Genomic DNA, 20,252 nt, shown 5'->3' on the forward strand with positions numbered 1-20,252 from the left:
TTGTACATTGTACATTGTTGTACTTTAACATTATAAAGGAGTCGAAGGAATTAAATTAAGAAAAAATGTTATTTTCCTAAACATTGTTCAGGATATTGCGTCTCAATTATGTTCTTTAATAAATCAAAGGAATTCCAGTAACTGCTATTAATTTATTTTATTTTATCACATCCCGCCGTTCAATATAATTTTACCAATTTAAACCAGGAGAAATCGGTTTTATATTTTTGTAAATAAAATACAGAAAATGAGTAGTAACAAAAATTATGGATATATTTTGAGGCACAAATTTTTAATAGGTAAATTCTTTCTTATTTTTAAGTGAGAATTTTTTTGTACTCTAATGATTTCATCATTACAGTAGCCGGCAAGAAATATTGTACAGTACGCGACAAAAAATAATGTACATCGACCTTTAGAAAGAGATAGCGGTTTTGTAGAGCATTATCTCTGTCGTTGAGACCGACAAAACGTCACATAGGTGTGAGTGACAGAGACAACGCTCTACAAAGCCGAAATCTCATTCTATAGGTCGATGTACTTTATTTCCTGCCACGTACTGTACATCGACCTTTAGAAAGAGATAGCAGTTTCGTAGAGCGTTGTCTCTGTCGTTGAGACCAATATTTTATTTACAAACATTACTGCTTTAATTTAACATGACAGAACACTTTGTTCAAACAACGTTAGTTGCTAATAAAAAAGTTAAGTCTGTAAAACAAAAAAAACAAAAAAAATATAATAATAATAAAAATGTGTACTGTATGATGACTCAGCGTGTACATAATGCTACGGGTAGTGCCAGAGGCACGAATAAATAAAGTTTACTTTCATTAATTGTATTATTCACATTTTTATCTGTCACTTATAGGATGCTACGCAATACCAATACCAATACGCAGTACCAATTATTATGTCCTACGTCGTTATGTTACGATCTATTTAAAAAGCTTTAATGCTTATTCCAATCGCATGAATTTGACGGTCTGTGAACATAATACCGAAACTCACTGCTTCTCGCGAATGCATGAATTGCAATATCGTATCAGACAGCCTTCTTTCTAATAATATTATTTTATTTTCGAAATTCTTTTGCGGATTGTACTGAAGCTGCTGCAGACGGCTTTTGTGAGTTGAGAAATTATTGGATTTAAAATGTTAAAAATTCACGTTTTTATTTAAGAAAGTTTCATAAACAAGTAGGTACGTAGTTACGAGTAAAATTTTGCGAACTATTTTTACTTACGGCGGAACGGATACGGAGAGAATGTACATATTATGTGTGTTTGTTTGATTTATGTTTGTATGTATTTCCCCTGATGACTACTGGACTGAATTTCCTCATAATGGATTCCACGACATAAACCGATATTTTACCGCCTCAGGGGTTGAATTTTCAAAAATCCTTTCTTAGCGGATGCCTACATCATAATAGCTATGCCAAATTTCAGCCCGACCCGTCCAGTAGTTTCAGCTGTGCATTGATAGATCAGTCAGTCAGTCACCTTTTCTTTTTATATATATAAAATTTAGATTACACAAGATTTTTTAATAAAAGTGCAACATGTTTTTTCTTGGATTCGCCTTTGGGCTTCATTGAAATATATATTTTAGTTTCAAAATTAAAACTGTTGTTTTACTTTACAAGTTTGTTTTAATAAACGCAATTGCTTTGAGGACTTGTTTGGACTACCTTCAACATGAACTCTGCAATAGGGTAAAAATTTAAACATTGGGTTCTTAGATACTCAAGCATATTATCGTTAAGTTATCATCATTATCATGACTAACCCATCGCCGGTTCACTACTGGTCTCTGATCTCCTCTCAGAACGAAAAGGGTCTGCCCACGGTCTACGACGCTGGCCAAGTGCGGATTGGCAGACTTCACACGCCTTTAACAAATTTATGGAGAACTCGTTTCCTCACGATATTTTCCTTCACCGTTAAACAATTGATATTTAATTGTTTAAAATGCACTAACTCTAAAAAGTTAGAGGTGTGTGTCTAGGTTCGAATCCCGGACCCCCGAATAGGAGGCCGGCATCCTAACTACTATCACTGCTATATATCGTTAGGTATTCTTCTGAATTTTTTTTAATAGATAGAGTAGGTATATACTTCACTCGTTTTCTTAACTTAGCGTTCCTTTTTAAATATTTAGAGGAGTAAAGGGACTAAGACGTTGCTTATTAATAGCCAGTACGATGAAAATCTTAATACTCCAACCGGTACGTCTTGGCGCCTCTTTGAAAACACCCTTACCTCTTCCTAACGCAGAATAAATTAATGCGGGTATTTTGAAGCTGTACACGAATTCCCAATAATATTCGTTTCAAGGCTTAAACAGAATATCGGTGATATAAACCGTTTCCTTTAGGTACATTATGTACCTAAGATAGATACGTAAATAAAACGGTTATGCCTAAATCCATAAGTACTATCTACTTACACTAATATGTGAAAATTGTCTTTTTATCTGCTAGCTTTTCACGGTCCAAGGTTTTGGACGAAAGGTACAAAGATAGCTTGAATGTTGAATCCCAGGGAAGGATGTAGGCTACTTCTTATCCCGGAAAATCAAACAGCTTCCACTGGATTTTTATAAACATAAATCCCCAACGAAGAAATCCCTGGCATCATCTATCAAACTTTGATATTCCTTCATAAAATGGCCTACTTTTTATGCCGGAATATCCAAGTTTACACGTGATTTTCAAAAAACTAACGTGGAAGAAGCCGCGGGTATTATCTAATCAGTTAATAAATAAATAATTGATCAATTGTATCGACATAATAAGTGCGCTTTTCACATTGATTTAGTACATCTAAAAATTATTCTGGAAAAATAATTATATTACAAAAGCGACAAAGGATTTCTGTACTTTGTGCATAGCGATTTAACTTATAGTTTACTAGATGATGCCCGTGACTTCGTCCACGTGGATTTAGGTTTTTAAAAATACCATGAAACTCTTTGATTTTCCAGGATAAATAAGAAGCCTATGCCCTTCCCCGGGATCCAAACTATCTCTGTACGAAATTTCGTCAAAATCGGTTGAACTGATGGGCCGTGAAAGGCTAGCAGACAGACAGACACACTTCCGCATTTATAATTAATTATTATTAATTATGCGACGTATGCGACGAATATATGACGGTTTCTATTTAGTCGATTTTGTGTCGAGAAATACGTTCTCTTAATCACCACGCAACGTAGATTTACACTAGTTCCACAAATGTACCAATAAAACTAACTCCACTCTACATGATCGAGCAAATTGTTGCACTTTAATGACTGCTACGAGTACACGGACGGAAACATTGCAGTTTAAAGCAATACCCCAGATTCTCTCACGTTGCCGGCACGCCCGACGTTAGAAACCCGCACGGAACCGTTGCCATACCGGATTCCAAGTTTAATTGAAAACACTTTATATAGCCTTTTCTTTTAATTGTTTAAGGCCCTCAACTCATTTCTGTACCGTGAAAACTCCACATTGTTTCATTATCGCACCAAAATAGAAACGGCTTTAAAACGCACATTATATTTTAGTCTGTAGTTCAAGTATAAGTTTTTTCAGATATGTAAGTATATTTAGTAGGGGCTATAAAAAAAAAAACTACGAGTGTACCCAATTTGAATTCATTTGATACCATACATATGTTATGATAGTAAATGTTGTCAAGTGGTTTACATGTGCTAGACCAGAAAATCTGTCACTGTCTGTTCATTTAGTTCCTGCATAACTGAGACTTCTTCGTTATGTTCTCAAATGTATGTAAAGTCTGCCAATCCGCACTAGGCTAGCGTGGCAGACTATGGCCTAAAATCCTTCTCATTCTACGAGAAAACTTGTGGTCAGTACTTAGTGGGCTGACGATGGGTTGATCATGACGATGATGATGACACCAGAACACCAGTCCAGCTCCTCGTTCTCGACCTTGCTAAGATTGTAGTTCAACTCATCACTGCATCGTGGAAATCCCGCAATGTTTTGTTACCGCACCGAAATTGAAACGGCTTTAATACGCAAATAAATCGGTTTGTAATTGATAGACATTAAAAACCGCACTGAATTAAGGCTAATCATTGGATAAATTGAATGGAAATTAGTAAACGAACGCGTTGGATTTAATGCAATTCTATCAGAATGTAATTATAGGCGTCGATGGGCGTGAAATACTGAATAATTGGAATGCGTAATCGGATACAGTTCCAACCAAATACGAAACGCGTTCAATGATATATTTTGATTAAACGTGTCGGCCCTTATGACAATAGGTGTGAATAGGTGTGATTATGTGATATTGGATACCTTCGCGTTATATCAAATGTTATTTCTTTTTCACACAGATAAAATTATTGATAACGAAATTATAATGCCTAAGTAGATACAAATTGTTGAATAAATCGAGTTGAATTATATTCAGCAGAAAATAACTGTATTAATATATATATATATATATATGTAATGTAAATATTATTTATGAAGTATGGCTTTGCAAGTAAAGAAAACTTAATAGGTAGGTGTGTGTTAATAAAATATTACGTTGACGAATTTAAGCGGACATTTTAAAAATGTAAGTAAGTTTTATTATATTTCAACTTTTAACTCAGTATATAAGTAAACGTTATTTTATCTCTCTTAGTCGTAGATCAAGACAAACGGGGTCGTCGCTCGTTAAAGTTACTGGGCCAGCCATTGCCTAGGGTTATTAATTTTCATTCGATGGTGATAAAAAGTTCTCTCGAAATGCTTCCTAGATTTCAGAAGACATATTATGGTTCATGTTACTTTAATGTGTAAAGAAATGGTTTTAAAACTTAATAAGATTAAGATCAAAACTAAAACCTACTTTTCCTGTAAAATAATATAAATAATGTTTTTTTCATGTAATTTTTTTTTTCCTATGTATAGTGACAAATTGAATTTGATTTAGGTACTCAACACGGAAGAAAGTTTCATATAATTACATAATATTATTTTTTGAAATTTTCCCAACGCCACAAAATTCCATACATTTGCCTCGGTTTAATTTTCTTGCAAACACGCCCGCTTAGACGTAGGTACAGACTGTTAGACTCATAAACTTTCCGTAGTCAGGAAAGTAACAACAATTAAAGGGTGATTATAATATGAATTAATAAAGTTATCAGTAATAATATATAACTTAAAGTAACTATAGTCTGGTGGTAGATCGGGAGCAACAATCTTTATTTACATTAGTGGGTCGTGGCAACTGGCAGGCTTCAATTCTAGGTAAGTTACAGTATTGGTATTGTAGTTACTAGCTGATGCTCCCGACTTCGTCCGCGTGGAATTAGGTTTTTAATAAATCCCGTAGGAATTCTTTGATTTTTCGGGACAAAAAGTAGCCTATGTCGATCTCCAGGACTTTATCTATACCCATGCAAAAATCACGCCAATCCGTTGCGACTTGATTGAAGTACAAACCAACAAACAAACACACTTTCGCATTTATACTAAAGGTACTGATAACCATACCAACGCGTTATAATTTTCGGAAAAAAATCTACCTGTATTATCAAGAAAGCGACAAATTTTCTTCTTCGTGCGACAACGAAGCAACCGAAAACGACATCTCTTTATCTCTGATCGCATTCCTCATTACTGAGGGTCGTGACCCGTTTGCATTAATCAAACAATCAAAAACAAAGTTTTCTTGGGATAGTAATATCGTAGTTAACTATCTAAATAAGTAAGTACAATAGAAGTTTATTTAGCTAATAAATTTATTGTAGCTAATAAGTATATTTAGCTAATAATATTATTGTTCATTACTGCAAGGTAGTAAATAATTACTCACACTACAGAGCGACAAATTCAAGCATTTTGGCTAAAACATTTTGGGCTATTTAGTTCCATTGTCTCCATAATATACCGGGATTGTCGGGTGAATTGTGTTCCTAATAGTCTGGAGCAGCTAGTTGGTTCCCTGGGAACGGAGACGGGCGCTAATGTGGGACGCAACTTGCGTTGACACATTGGCCCCGTGTCATATCAGGGAGACAGCATCAAGACCGGGAGCCGCAGCAGAAACAGCTGAAAACGGCAAGCGGCGCAAGTATGCCTCTCTTATTGAGAGTTACATTTTTGTTCCGTTTGCCGTGGAGACCCTGGGGCCATGGAGTCATAGTGCAAAAAAAAATTACGAGACATTTCACCGCGATTAATAGTCTCATCTGGTGACAGAAGGGCTGACTCATTTTTTGCGCCTAGTGGCCTACCTACCTATCTACTTAGATATTATTAGAAAATGGTAAAAAATTCGTACAGTTTTTGAGATAACATTTAACATTTTGGAACATAATAATTCGAGTAGGTATGTATGTATATGTAGTGAATATTAATCAAAATAAAATACTGTGTATTTTCACACTTTTTTGGTAAAAGATGCATTTTTATCTCGGATAGGTGTTTTGAAGTTTCAAACTTTAAAATAACTTTTAACGACTCCAAACTTTAGAACCTACCTACCTTGTCGGATTGCTGAGCAAACTAATCTTGTAATGGCTGTTGCACTTGGGGATATCAGCTTTCGGGAGACACAGTTTTTACGTCTGAGCATAATCATAATCATTTAATTTGCTTAAATATGGTACATGTATATTAACTACATGGGGTCTTAAAAATTAGGCAATCACATATCCTGCCAAGCATGGCGTGCCTGGGGAAAAGAAAAGAGTTTACACAGGATTTTCAAAAGCCTAAATCATCACCTAGTTAGTAATATAAGTGTACCTACCTACATAATATCTCCGGTCACGAGTTATGAAATTCTTCCTCTACATAAAGTGATTTAATTAACGCTCATAACTGCATATCAGTAGTTGATCCGGAAACCCATTAACTGCCAGTGAGTTGACACAGTTTTAATTTTCTGCCCGTTTTATATTCTCGAAACGGTACGCTGCAAGTAAATTGAATTAATTTTACGCATCCATAACTCTTTAATATGCACAAGTCACATATTAAATATCGGTTTTGGAACCGTCGCCACTCGCCAGATTAAATTGTCATTTGAATGGCAAATAGGCAGGGTAAAATACTGATTAATGACTAGTAATGCAGCTTTAACATGTACAGAATCAAAAACTGCATAATGCATGTGAAGGGACTCACTTCATATGCATTCGCAGTTGCAAAAGGGAGCATTTTGTGAGATGACTATGATGTTTAGTCAGAGATTCACGCATTGGTTATATTCTGCATACTGAACTGAAACATTAGGGTACACTTGCAAGAAAATTAACCTTGTTTGTTTGTCGTTTGCTTTTGCTATTACATTACTATGAATAGTTTGTTTATTAATTTTATTTATTGAATTTATTAATATTTAAAATAAGACTAGATGACGCCCGCGACCTTGTCCGTACAGACAAAAACCCGCGGGAATTCTCTAGTTTACCGGGATGTTCATCTCTAATCTCACTATTATTATGTATTAAGAAGTAGACGGAATTACCACACTTTTCAAACCTTCGTGGTTTTTTCCAATCCAATCCAATCCATCAGCCTGTTTCCGTCCACTGCTGGACATAGGCCTTTCCAAGAGCGCGCCACCAAACACGGTCCTCCGCCTTCCTCGTGGTTTTTTGCTGTGTCTAAATTGGATTTGTTAAACATTCTTTATGTTGGTAATAAAAAAAAATAAAAAAAATATGCTTGCTATCGCTGTACTTAATAGTGTCCTTGACTTCGACTTTAGATTTTTAAAAATCCCGTGGGACTTCTTTGAATTTCCAGGACAGAGTAGCCTTAGTAGAGTAGCCGGGATGTCAGCTAATCTGTACCAAACATCAAAACAGATGGGCCGCGAATACGTAGCAGATAGAAAGACAGGCATTTTAAATATTAATCAATTTATTAAATTCAATTTTGTGTAAACGAATTCACTTCTGGTTGCTAATAATACTTATTTATATTAAAACAGCTTTAAATATTAAAATTATTAATTAACATTGCTATAAAATATTATGTTATAACTCTATTAATATTCTACGTTGGCGGTGACATTCATCAATTCACAAGATAACAGATCCACAGCTTGAGGTGTTAATTGATACGGGTAAGTCAAAGGTGATAATCTTGATTACTCTCGGTTCTAAGATGTTCAAAAGTTTACACCATCAAGACATAAATACCAATTTTAATATTAATTTGAGGTTGAACAGACACATTTAAATTGTTTTTATAACTATTAGATCATTGAATACCTATACAATTATTTCAAACAAAAATTGTGGTTTATGAAGCTGTCAATTAGTACCTATACCTAGTATGCGACAAGTTGAAATGGCAATCGAGGAAAGAACGGCACGCACACCCGCAAAGCCCCGCGCTAACCCCGATTGCCATCCCGATTGCCACCTCATACCCCGATTGCCATCTCGATCTCTTGCGTGGTTGCGGACTATACATAATTACACTGGACATGTACACTGGAATTCATAGCCAAGATAGGGGCTTCTTAAGAGGATGATTCAAACGACATATTGTAGCATATTATTATTCAACCTTTATACAATGCCTTAAGGTTGTGTATACCCCGAATCGTCCTCTAAAGAAGCCTTGAATATATGAATTCTCATGTTTCTAGAAATAAACTATTGTAGGTTTCTTCTAATATCATTGATTGTAGGCATAAATATTCTTCAGACTGATCCATCCTTTGGTTGCACTACATAGAGGTCGTTCGATTCATATTTCATATAAATAAATAATATGGACGGAAATAGGATATGGATTGAGTACATCGCTGATTACTCCATATCATCGATATGCGGGTAGATAATAATATATTGATCACACCGCAGTTCCGTATCGGATTAATTAAACTCGAGCGAATTCTATCAATTTGAAATTATTGTTATCAATTAATTGTGACATTCATAATTCATACCTACATGTCCTTTGCTCTCGCCATTTTAACTGAAACTATTTTAGTATACCCACGTAGCGATAGATATACCTACTTACATTAGTGTCTTTTATATAAAAAGCTCATAAATGAGTATCTTGCAAAAGTGAGGACAAATTCATATGCTTATGTGTGTGACACTCATGCGCGTAGTAATACAGACTACATAGACACCGGCACGGTGTTTACTCATCTTCGGATAAAACGATGCCTGCGAGCATATTTTGAAATATGGCGGCCTATAGCGATTTAGTAGAGCATTGTCTCTGTCGTTGAGACTGAAAAAAAGTTGAGTGACGCAGACAACGGTCTATGAAGCCGAAATCCCTTTCAATATTTCCTGCCAGCTACTGTATAGAAGTCGTTGATAAAAAGAGCTGATGCCCGCTAGTCGCGTAGGTAGTTTTTTTTAATATACATAATTGGCGATTAATCGCAAGCAAAATTGCACAACTTACAGCACCAGCGCATTGTCGTCTGCTTGTCCGTCTTTCATCGGATATATTTTGGAAAGTGTGCTCAGGAACTTTACAACCTTGTTCTCTCTTCACCATTCTACGACAGAGTAGCGATAAACCGTGAATGTTGGCATCCTTATGTGGTCGACATCCAATTTATTCACACGAAACGTTTTTGTTTAACGTTCTTATACGAACCGCTAAGCTGTGATAGCTTAGTTGTCGTCCGACGGACGGCCATGCTTCGGTTGGGGGTTCGATCCCGGGCACGCACCTCTAGCTTTTCGGAGTTATGTGCGTTTTAATTAATAAAATATCACTTGCTTTAATGGTGATGGAAAACATCGTGAGAAAACCTGCATGCCTGAGAGTTCTCCATAATGTTCTCAAAGGTTTGTGAAGTCCACCTATCCGGACAAGGCCAGCGTGGTAGACTATGGCCAAAACCCTTCTCACTCGAGGTGGAGACCCGTACTCTGCACTGAGCCGGCGATGGGTTGATCCACATCATTCCACATCTTCATCATCTCATGATGATGAAGATGTGGAATGCCCTTCCGGCGGCCGTGTTTTTTGTCACGCGTAACCTAATAATCTTCCAAACAAGAGTGAAATAGGTATTTTCTAGACAAACGTGCTCCAACCTAGATCTCATCATTGCTTTTTAAGCATGATTGTCGTCAAGCGCAAACCTATCACGCAATAAAAAAAGGGATAAATTCTTGTATCGAACATGATGTCATTCACCTCCGCAATCTCAGTTGTTATTGAATCGGTCCGTATATAAAATTGTGATTAAAACGCTGTAAAAATTCCGATGCGGCGATAATGATTTCATATTTCATTGCGTAATGAAACAATTTCCCCCCAAATTAACGAGCTTGTTTTATTTAATTTTAAGCTTATTTCAACCTTTGTGTGCATAGCTTGTTTTATTATCACTACGAGTATGTTTAAATATTTTTATTTCCCGAAGATAGACGAATACTGAATACAACCTAAATAACATTTTATTAGCTTCTTATATCTAACACACGAACATAATATTATTATGCACATACACAACACATTGCAAGCTATTTGTAGCTGTTATGTTAGTCAAAAATATTCATGTTTGTGATGGAGGAGAAAGAGCAGTGACCCTAAGATACACGTTTTTCGTTACGTCAAGGTTTCCGACATAATTTGTGAAGCGATTAAAGGAAGCTACACTTTATTCACCTTTTTTAGGGTTCCATATCAGAAAAGGAAAAATAAATTCTTATAGGAACACTTTGTTGTCTGTATGTCTATCTGTCTGTCTGACCGTCTGGCCGCCTGTCCGTCTGTCTATCGTGTCTGTTAAGAAAACCTGTACGATAGGTACTTCCCGTTGACATGAAATGTACCAGGTAGCTAGGTCTTATAGCACAAGCAGGTAAAGGAAAAAATCCGAAGACCGTGAATTTGTGGTTACATCGCAAAAAAAATAATTAAAACGTGTTCATAAAATCATGAACTAATAATAATTAGTATTTTCAATTTTCATTGTAAGATAACTATATTAAGTGGGGTGTCATAAATGAAAAGGCCGGTTTTTCCAAAATGTGTGCTTTTACCATTACATTATATGCGTATACCATTAGTTACTCGATATATTCCATGACTTAATGAACTAATTTAATTGTGGTTTACATCAAATTGTGTTCAAAAAACAATTTGAGTGGGGCAATTATTTAAACGAAACTTGATTTATATTTATACTGACGTTGATATTTATATTGGTTTACCGCATACAAAGTCTATAACTATATTATTAGCATCAATAAAAATCCCTAAAAATTGTGTTTGATGGTTTATATAAAGTAGGTATCTATAACATGTCTGTGTACCTATTTGTCGTCCTGTTATTTACAGAAGCTGGCAGAAAATATTGTACATCGACCTTTAGAAAGAGATTTCGGCTTCGTAGAGCGTTGTCTCTGTCACTCATACCTATATGACGTTTTGTCGGTCTCAACGACAAAGACAACGCTCTAAGAAACCGCTGTCTCTTTCAATGTACAATATTTCCTGCTGAGTACTGTACTGAGATTTATGAGTGGGTACATTATTCAGAATGCAAGGTAGGCGGCACCCTGTAGGATATAAAATCGTCAGCAGCATCAGCATCAATCTGGCCCCTTATGTATCATTATACCCATTTTTTAAATGCCAATGTGTGTTTGTTAGTTTGTCCTTCAATCACGCCAAAACAGAGCAAAGGATCGATGTGATTTCTTTACACGGATACAGTTAAAGATCTGCAGAGTGACAGGTTACTTTTGATTTCGGAAAATCACGATTTGAAAGCCGATATCCACGCGGACAAAGTCGTAGGCATCAGCTTGTACGTATCTTATAAAGTAAAGTAAATGCCACTACCTAGAAACGTCCAACGAATTACGTTATATATCATTCTTTAAATCATCCAGGCTTAGAATTCAGGTCAGTAAAAAAAATATAAAAAGTAAAAATCCGAGCTCCGCATTAGCCGAATTGAACGAAAATATATTCGGAGTTCCGAAACCCGCACGAAGCCATTAATCGTTTTGATGTCACAGTATGGGACATTTAGTGTGACCCTTTTAAAGCGAGCCCGTCCCTAATCACCGAAGGCCGAACGCCGAAAACCAAATCACGGGTGTACCTACAACGGTTCGCCGAATTCTAATAGCTAGTACTAATCGCGATCTGTTCATTGTAGAGGTGCCTGAGTGGCGAGGACCCAACATTTCCACATTACGCGAATAACGGCAATCACAACTTACTTATATTTAAATCTGCACTTGATAACGTGGTATTAATATCTGAAAATATGCATGTGAATGAACGAAAAACAATGATTGATAAAATTATAAATGCGATGTAGCACATGCCTTGGTAATTAATAATAAATTGATAGAGACGCTCGGACCCAGATATGTTGTTAGGCCGAAATATTACGCGCTTAGGTATCCCGAATTCGCTCAACATATTTTATATCAATAGTAACTTACAGTAATTTGGTTGGTGCTCAAAAAGGGTAGCCTTCTCTAGCTTACCAAATTTCATTGAATTCAATGGGTTAGTAGGTATTCAAGAGAAAGCCAAACTAGGTACATATTTTGTTTGGAGCGCAGTTTGAATAAACTCCTCTTAATTATGTATCAAAAAACTCTTATCATATGATATATGTACCTAACTAGCCTATGCCCGCGACTTTCCCTATTATACCCCCTTAGGGATGGAATTTTCAAAAATCCTTTCTTAACGGATGTCTACGTCATAATAGCTAGGTATATGCATGCCCAAATTTCGGCCCGATCCGTCCAGCAGTGCGTTGATAGATCAGTCAGTCAGCTTTGCCTTTTATATGTATAACATAGAAGATAACATGCTTTCAAAAGTAAACTTTTATTAAAAAAATGAACAAAATATATTAAGAGTATGTGCATACAGTTAAAATGAGCAAAAATAAATGAATCATAATACATATTTGTGATTGAATTCAATAACATCGGCAATTATACTTTTGTTTGTGCAAGCTTGGCCCGATTTTAACCGTTTTGAAAGGCCAATTTGACTTTTGTTTGGATTTGGCTGCGTGGAAAATAAAGATGATTTATTCATCTGTTAATAATAATTTGTTGTGCCCCTGAAGGTTTTCACCTGATTTGTCTTATTATAATGGAAGTCCTTGAAGGTCTACTCGGATTTAAAGTTTTAAATAATTTACAGGTCGTAATCAGTTGTTCAAATCCCAACATCTTATATTACTTAGTAAACTTTTAAACTATAGATAAGTCTAAGAATATAAATCACAATTTTTAGGGTTCCGTACCTCAAAAGGAAAAACGGAACCCTTATAGGATCACTTTGTTGTCTGTCTGTCTGTCTGTCTGTCCGTCTGTCTGTCAAGAAACCTACAGGGTACTTCCTGTTGACCTAGAATCATGAAATTTGGCAGGTAGGTAGATCTTATAGCTGACATTTGGGGAAAATCTGAAAACCGTAAATTTAGGGTTAGATCACACAAAAAAATTAAATTGTGGTCATGAACTAATAATTAGTATTTTCAAATTTCGAAGTGAGATAACTATATCAAGTGGGGTATCATATCACCAGTACATTCTAAAACAGATTTTTATTTATTTTTATGCATCATAGTTTTTGAATTGTCGTGCAAAATGTCGAAAAAATACGACTGAAGTACGGAACCCTCATTGCGCGAGCCTGACTCGCACTTGGCCGGTTTTTTTTCTTATGAAACGTGCCCCCTCTGAGATTATATTATTATAAAGGGCATAACTTAAACTGACAATCACTAAAGTACAGTAGCCGGCAGAAAATATTGTACATCGAGCTTTAGAAAGGGATTTCGGCTTCGTAGAGCGTTGTCTCTGTCGCTCATACCTATGTGACATTTTGTCAGTCTCAACAACAGAGACAACGCTTGAAGAAACCGCTATCCCTTTCCAAAGCTCGATGTACAATATTTCCTGCCGGAGACTATAAACAGTATTTTTTGTTGATTAGTTTTTTGTCCGAAAAGTATAGTGTAAAGTTAGTTTTTAGTTTTTAGTCTAAAATAGCCTTTTGCAATCGAATACAAATTCACACTAGCAAATCGTTTAGTCACATAAATCGCAAACCAATAAAATTAGGAATAGCGCCAAATCGATTATCAATATCGAAATTTAAATCCGTTTTAGAACGCCGCTAAATTAACACCAATTGCGGAACCATGGCGGGACTCGACAAAACAACGGAATGTAGGCACCATTAGCAATTTTAACGCAGGCTCTGATATTAAAGTGATAACTTAACGGTCAAGTGCTAAGGGTCGAGGTAGAGCAAAATGTTCGGAATTGTAATTAGTTTCAAAAGGTATGGAGACTGCAACATAATCTTCTTCTTATAATATATTAAAGGCAAAGGTGACTGACTGACTGACTGACTGACTGAATGACTGACTGACTGACTTACTGATCTATCAACTCACAGCTCAAACTACTGGACGGATCGGGCTTGAACTTTGCATGCAGATAGCTATTAAGACGTAGGCATCCGCTAAGAAAGGATTTTTGAAAATTGAACCCCTAAGGGGGTGAAATAGGCATTTGAAATTTATGTAGTCCACGCGAACGAAGTCGCGAGCATAAGCCAGTATTACAAAAACTATAGTTCATTATAAGTATTATGCGTTCTGAAAACTTTTAAAGGGGCTTACAAAATCGGACCACGATAGATCTAAGTCCGTTATCCTTCTTCTTAACCCGTTGATCTGTGTTGGTTACTCTGGTCCTCCTACGGTTTAGATCCTCCTAATTAAAAAGTGTAGAGCTATATTTCTTGTTAATTTTTAATTCCACTTGACCACAAATGGCTTCTAAGAAGCAGAGCACAATGGAACGCATTTCTGATATTAAAGTGATAACTTAGCTGGCCAGCTTACGGCTGCAACAGATGTTCTGGTTTACAAGGTTTACAAAAATGTTAGCTTTGATAAATATCTAGATGAATTCCAAATCAAGTTATTTTATAACACACGTAAATCAAGTTGAAAATACATAATTTAAAATAACTAGCTGCCCCGGCGAACTTCGTACCGCCTAACAGTCGATTATTTTTCAGGAATTTTCTAAAAAAAATCTCTCTGTAAGAACCATCCTCGTACTCCAAGGAATATTATAAAAAAAGAATTAGCGAAACCGGTTCAGCTGTTCTCGAGATTTGCGATCAGCAACACATTTAGCTATTCATTTTTATATATAGAGATAAACATTACAAATTACGAAATTACGATTTCTATATATAGAGAAGATATATCAAGCCAAATGGCCAAAAGCTTACGAGTACTAATTTCAAAATAAGAAGTTTTCCATAATGTTTGTAAAGATGTATGAAGTCTATTAAGTTGCACTTGGCTTAGCGTGATGGACTGTGGTCTAAACTCTTCTCATGAGAGATGGTTGAGATAATGATAAAGCTATATAGTATCTTTCACAGTCTACAGACGAGATCGATTTTAGGCGGCAACTTTTCTATTACCAAAACAAACAAACTTCTTATATCATTCTTATGTTTCCTAGAATATTAGTGTGTTATCTTTGTTTAGTTGTAGCCAGTTAAGGTGAACACTCACCCGGTTATTTTGCAGGTCAGCTCCAGGGCTCGGGCTACGGCGATCCGGAGCCGGAATTCCTGTCCCCATTGGAGAACATAACCGTCGCTCAGGGACGTGACATTCATTTCACATGCACCGTCAATCATCTCGGCACCTTTAAGGTAAAGTTAGGAGATATTTTTTTCTAAAATATTCAATGTTTGTAGTTTTTGGTTTATTTTTTATTTTATTCCGATACAAGTTAGCACTTGTCTGTAATCTTACGTGGTGGTAAGTGATGATGCAGTATAAGATGGAAGCTGAACTGTTTGATTTTCCGAAATAAATAGTTACTTATCCACTCTTCAGGTCTTTAACTATACCCATACAAAAAATCATGTCAATCCGTTGCTCTGTTGCGACGTGATAGAAGGACAAACCAACAAACGCATTTACTACAATATCGGTAGTGTGATACTGATACAAGTAGGTGCATCTAAAGAATAGGCAAACAACCTCTATCACTTTTTTTCCATTTAAAACGATGTAGCCTCCTTTGCAGGTGGCCTGGTTAAAATCTGACACGAAGATGATTTTGGCGATGCACACACACATGGTGAACATCAACCCGCGCCTGTCGGTCACACACAATGGTCACAACACTTGGAAGCTGTACATCAGCAATGTGCAACCTAAGGACTCTGGCACGTACATGTGTCAGATCAACACGGACCCGATGAAGAGTCAAGTAAGTGCAATGTTATAGACGTCAGAATGAGACCATACAATGCGTTTCAGTTTAGAAATTGTGTACAATGGAATTAGCCACATCTAAGTTGATTTTAAAACAACATCTGCCATCTACCTTTCAGTAATTTAAGCACATAAGTATACTTAGCAACTTTATTTTTGAAACATGATTAACTTCAATAGTAGATGAAATGAAAAGGATAATATGTTACATTTCAGTTAAACTTTCGACCATTAAAAAAAGGTTATGCGTGCGAAATATTTCATTTTTCAGACAGGGTCTCGGATGGACTGAACGAATACATTAGTTAGACAATTTATAAATTGATGTACGATCGAGTACGTAATATACATATTACCCAATTAACACAAAAGTGCTGCATATCAACTGATTTACCGTCCACATTGGAAACTTTAGCTGCATAAACGTGCTATATAATAGCTGAATAATAGCTGAATAATAGCATCCTCAGAAGATATAACTCTGATTTGGGCACAAATTATTCAGCAACTAGCTGATTAACTGCCCACAACTGCGTTATATCAGCATTATATAAGCATTATTAAAGGTAACAGCCGCCCCAAGAGCTGAACATTGGCTGATAAAGAGAGTGTATGTTACCCATTATGCAGCTAAAACTACAAACCAGCACCCTTTTTACGCTTTTATGCAGCTAAAAGAGAAATTGTGAATAAATATTACTCCAATGCTATATTATTTCGATATTCTGCATGCAGTGTTTACTACACTAAGTGACATATCTATTTTTGAAGTGAAAAGTTAATTCATTTTCGGTAAGTGAAACTTGTATTTGTTTATTAGTGTCTGAAATTTGATAGGGAAAGCAAGTTTATCGTCAAATATCATATACTTTTAGACCAAAATTTTCACGCGCCCTCGAAATATAACTGTTTTCTTGGAAATTCTATTATAAAATGGATTGTAATATTATAAAAATGCCAGCAATTTCTTAGTTACGGAACATTGAATTTGACGATAAGCTTTTTACTTATAAATTATTAAAAATCTTTTCCAAAACCAGTAAATATTTTCGCAGACAAAATAAAAATAAATAGTAAATATCATAAAATATTATAGTTTAGAACATGTAAAATGGTGGACAAGCAATGTGAACCGTTATAATGCTTTAAGAGCTATATTAAGGTGCTAAGGGCATATTAATCAGCAACAAGCTGATATGAGTAGCTCCTGTGTCTAACAAGTCAGCCCTAGATCGATGTAGAGCTTGATAGTCGGTAACATATACGACAAAGCCCTACCCAATGAACAGCTAAATAACCTGTCAAGGATTAACTTTTAGGGGTCCGTGGTGAACGCTTGGACATGAGATAATAAGTCGGTTATAATTATTTATAAGTAGGTACTCGTAGTCTATAAAAGTTATAATTTTATTGCACCTATTAAAAATTCGTGGATAAAATAGATACAACACGTCTGCCGTGCACACTATTTAAGATGCGGGGCCAATTCGTCATTAGTTTGTAATACTTATTATAACTTTATTTCACAGGGTAATTCACAACTGGACGCAGCAGCTGGTACAAGTGATTAGTTCGGAGAACATGAACACTCTGATGATCAAGCTTTAATTTTGGATAAACTCAATACAGCCATAGAAAATCAAACAAAAATCGCCCTCCTTGTCGGTACAATTGGATGAAACAAATACCTCAATTACTCAGCACTATGAGCAGCCAGTAAATGTTAATCTGCTGCAGCGGAAGAAAGAGAAAGCTAAAATAGAAAAATACCAATAACCAGTTTTTTTGAGTTTTCTATTTTTTTTAGGAGTTTTTAATTAATTACTAATAATAATTAACTTTCAATATTATTGTAGATGAAACTTTTATGTTCTGTTCTGTCTATTGTTTATGTAAAAATGAATGGAAATTAAAGCCTGAATATAACCACAAATGCAGTTTATATTTCTTAAATAGGACCTAAATATTACACATACTACGTAACAATGGAACGAAGTACTGATACAATGTAGCAAAGTATAGACCAAAACTCGTTTTTAGAACTCTTAAAGATTACCGTCAATGTTTATATTTAAAGAAATTGTATCTGGAGCCTCTTTCCAACAAAGCAATATTTTTCACAGGAATTAATATTCCATGATTCCATTAAAAAATGATTTTTTTAAGGAGATATCTCTGGGTATTAAAAAAAATACGGAACCCTCGTCTTATAAAATTTGCACTCTTTCATGGCTTACTTAACCTCATCATGTGACCTCGATAAGTGCAGTTATAGGAGTGCGTATAACAGCTGATTAAAACTGTGAAAGTTCCACTATATGCAGCATAAAGCGTTAATTGAATTCACAGAATAACTAATAGCATTATAATAACTCACATGTGCTCTGTTAAAATGCAAACATTTGAAATATACACTTGTGACCTTTTATTCAGAAAATAGCTGCGTTAGAGTCCACAAATGTACTTTATTATAGCTGACAGTGCTAAAAATTGCTAATAGCTGAATAACATGACCTGTGCACCTGCTAGTAACGCTCGCAGCATTACAGCGGTGCCTTCGTGGTACTTAATAAAGTCAATATACAGGCGAAAGCGTAATATTAGGCTTTTGCAGTGACGGTGGACTCTAATAACTCTTCATAAACGCTTAAAGTACCGATGTGGACCTCATGTGACATCTTATAATGCAGTTTTGTTTTACTTGGGTATTAACCGACTTCAAAAAAAGGAGGAGGTTCTCAATTCGTCGGAATCTTTTTTTTTTTTTTTTTTTTTTTTTTATGTATGTTCCCCGATTACTCGAAAACGCCTGGACCGATTTTGAAAATTCTTTTTTTGTTTGAAAGGGTATACTTCAAAGTTGGTCCCATTTCAATTTGGTGAAGATCTGATGAACATCTTCGAAGATAGATACTGGAACTCCTCAACGAATAAGAGTAAATTGCTCGCGATCAGTCAACGAATAAGAGTAAATTGCTCGCGATCAGTGTAATAGCTTAGTAAACAGTAGATTTTTAACCAGTCATAGCATAATTCCATGGAGCCACTAAAAATTGTGGAATAAAAATTTTTTACAAAAAAAATAAAAACCCACTTCGTTACACAAACACTAAAAATTGAAAAATAATTTAATTTATTACCGAATATATTATGTATACAAGAGTTAATATAGTTCCATAATAATATTTTTTGGGGTCGGTGCCAATGAGGTGCCATTGTGGAGTCCCATAAAAATATGAAGTCTAGACGATTCGCGCAGCTAAAGCTAATTGGCACCGGCACCAAAAAGTATTATAATGGAACTATATTAACTCTTGTATGCATAATATATTCGGTAATAAATTAAATTATTTTTCAATTTTTAGTGTTTGTGTAACGAAGTCGGTTTTTATTTTTTTTGTAAATTTTTTTTATTTTATTGCGAGATATTAAATGCTTATGCAGATGCTTGACGACAAACATGCCTAATGAGAAGCAATGATGAGATTGTAGCATGCCTATCTAAATATAGTAGAACATCGAAAAATAATCCCACTTAATTTTTTTTAATACAAAATCTTATATTAAGCTTCGAGTATCCATTAGCCACTCAAATAAATACAAAGACCATTACCAGATAAAAGGTTCGACGATTTAAAATTGTTTAAACATATCATATATTTGCTTTAACTCTTTTTTATTTGAGTTTAAATCAATATTAATATTATAAATGCCTAACTGTGTGTCTGTCTGTCGGGTAGCTTTTCACGGCCCATTCGTGTAACCTATTTCGACAAAATTGGATACAGAAATAGCTTGGATCTCAGAGACGGACATCCTAGGCAAATCAAAGAGTGCATGAGCTGAGTTTAAGTCATCGCCGACCTCTGCTGATGATCACCATTTTTAGGGTTCCGTAACCAATTCTGAAGGGTGCCAACGGGACCCTAGTACTAAAACTCCGCTGTCAGCGGGCTATATCTCGTAAACTGTAATAGGTAGAGAGGTGAA

The 20,252-nt window shown here is 35.5% G+C and overlaps 1 protein-coding gene across 1 annotated transcript in view; it reads left to right on the forward strand.

Moving 5' to 3' along the window:
* Nucleotides 1-20,252, forward strand: part of LOC117985916 (lachesin-like) — an 84,617-nt gene that overhangs the window by 25,616 nt on the left and 38,749 nt on the right. The window contains exons 3-4 of the mRNA XM_034972713.2: nucleotides 15,564-15,691; nucleotides 16,072-16,257. Coding sequence (XP_034828604.1) covers nucleotides 15,564-15,691; nucleotides 16,072-16,257 — 314 coding nt within the window. The remainder of the gene's footprint in view (nucleotides 1-15,563; nucleotides 15,692-16,071; nucleotides 16,258-20,252) is intronic.

The sequence above is a fragment of the Maniola hyperantus genome, chromosome 10, assembly GCF_902806685.2.
Source record: "Maniola hyperantus chromosome 10, iAphHyp1.2, whole genome shotgun sequence".
NCBI classification, from domain to species: domain Eukaryota; kingdom Metazoa; phylum Arthropoda; class Insecta; order Lepidoptera; family Nymphalidae; genus Maniola; species Maniola hyperantus.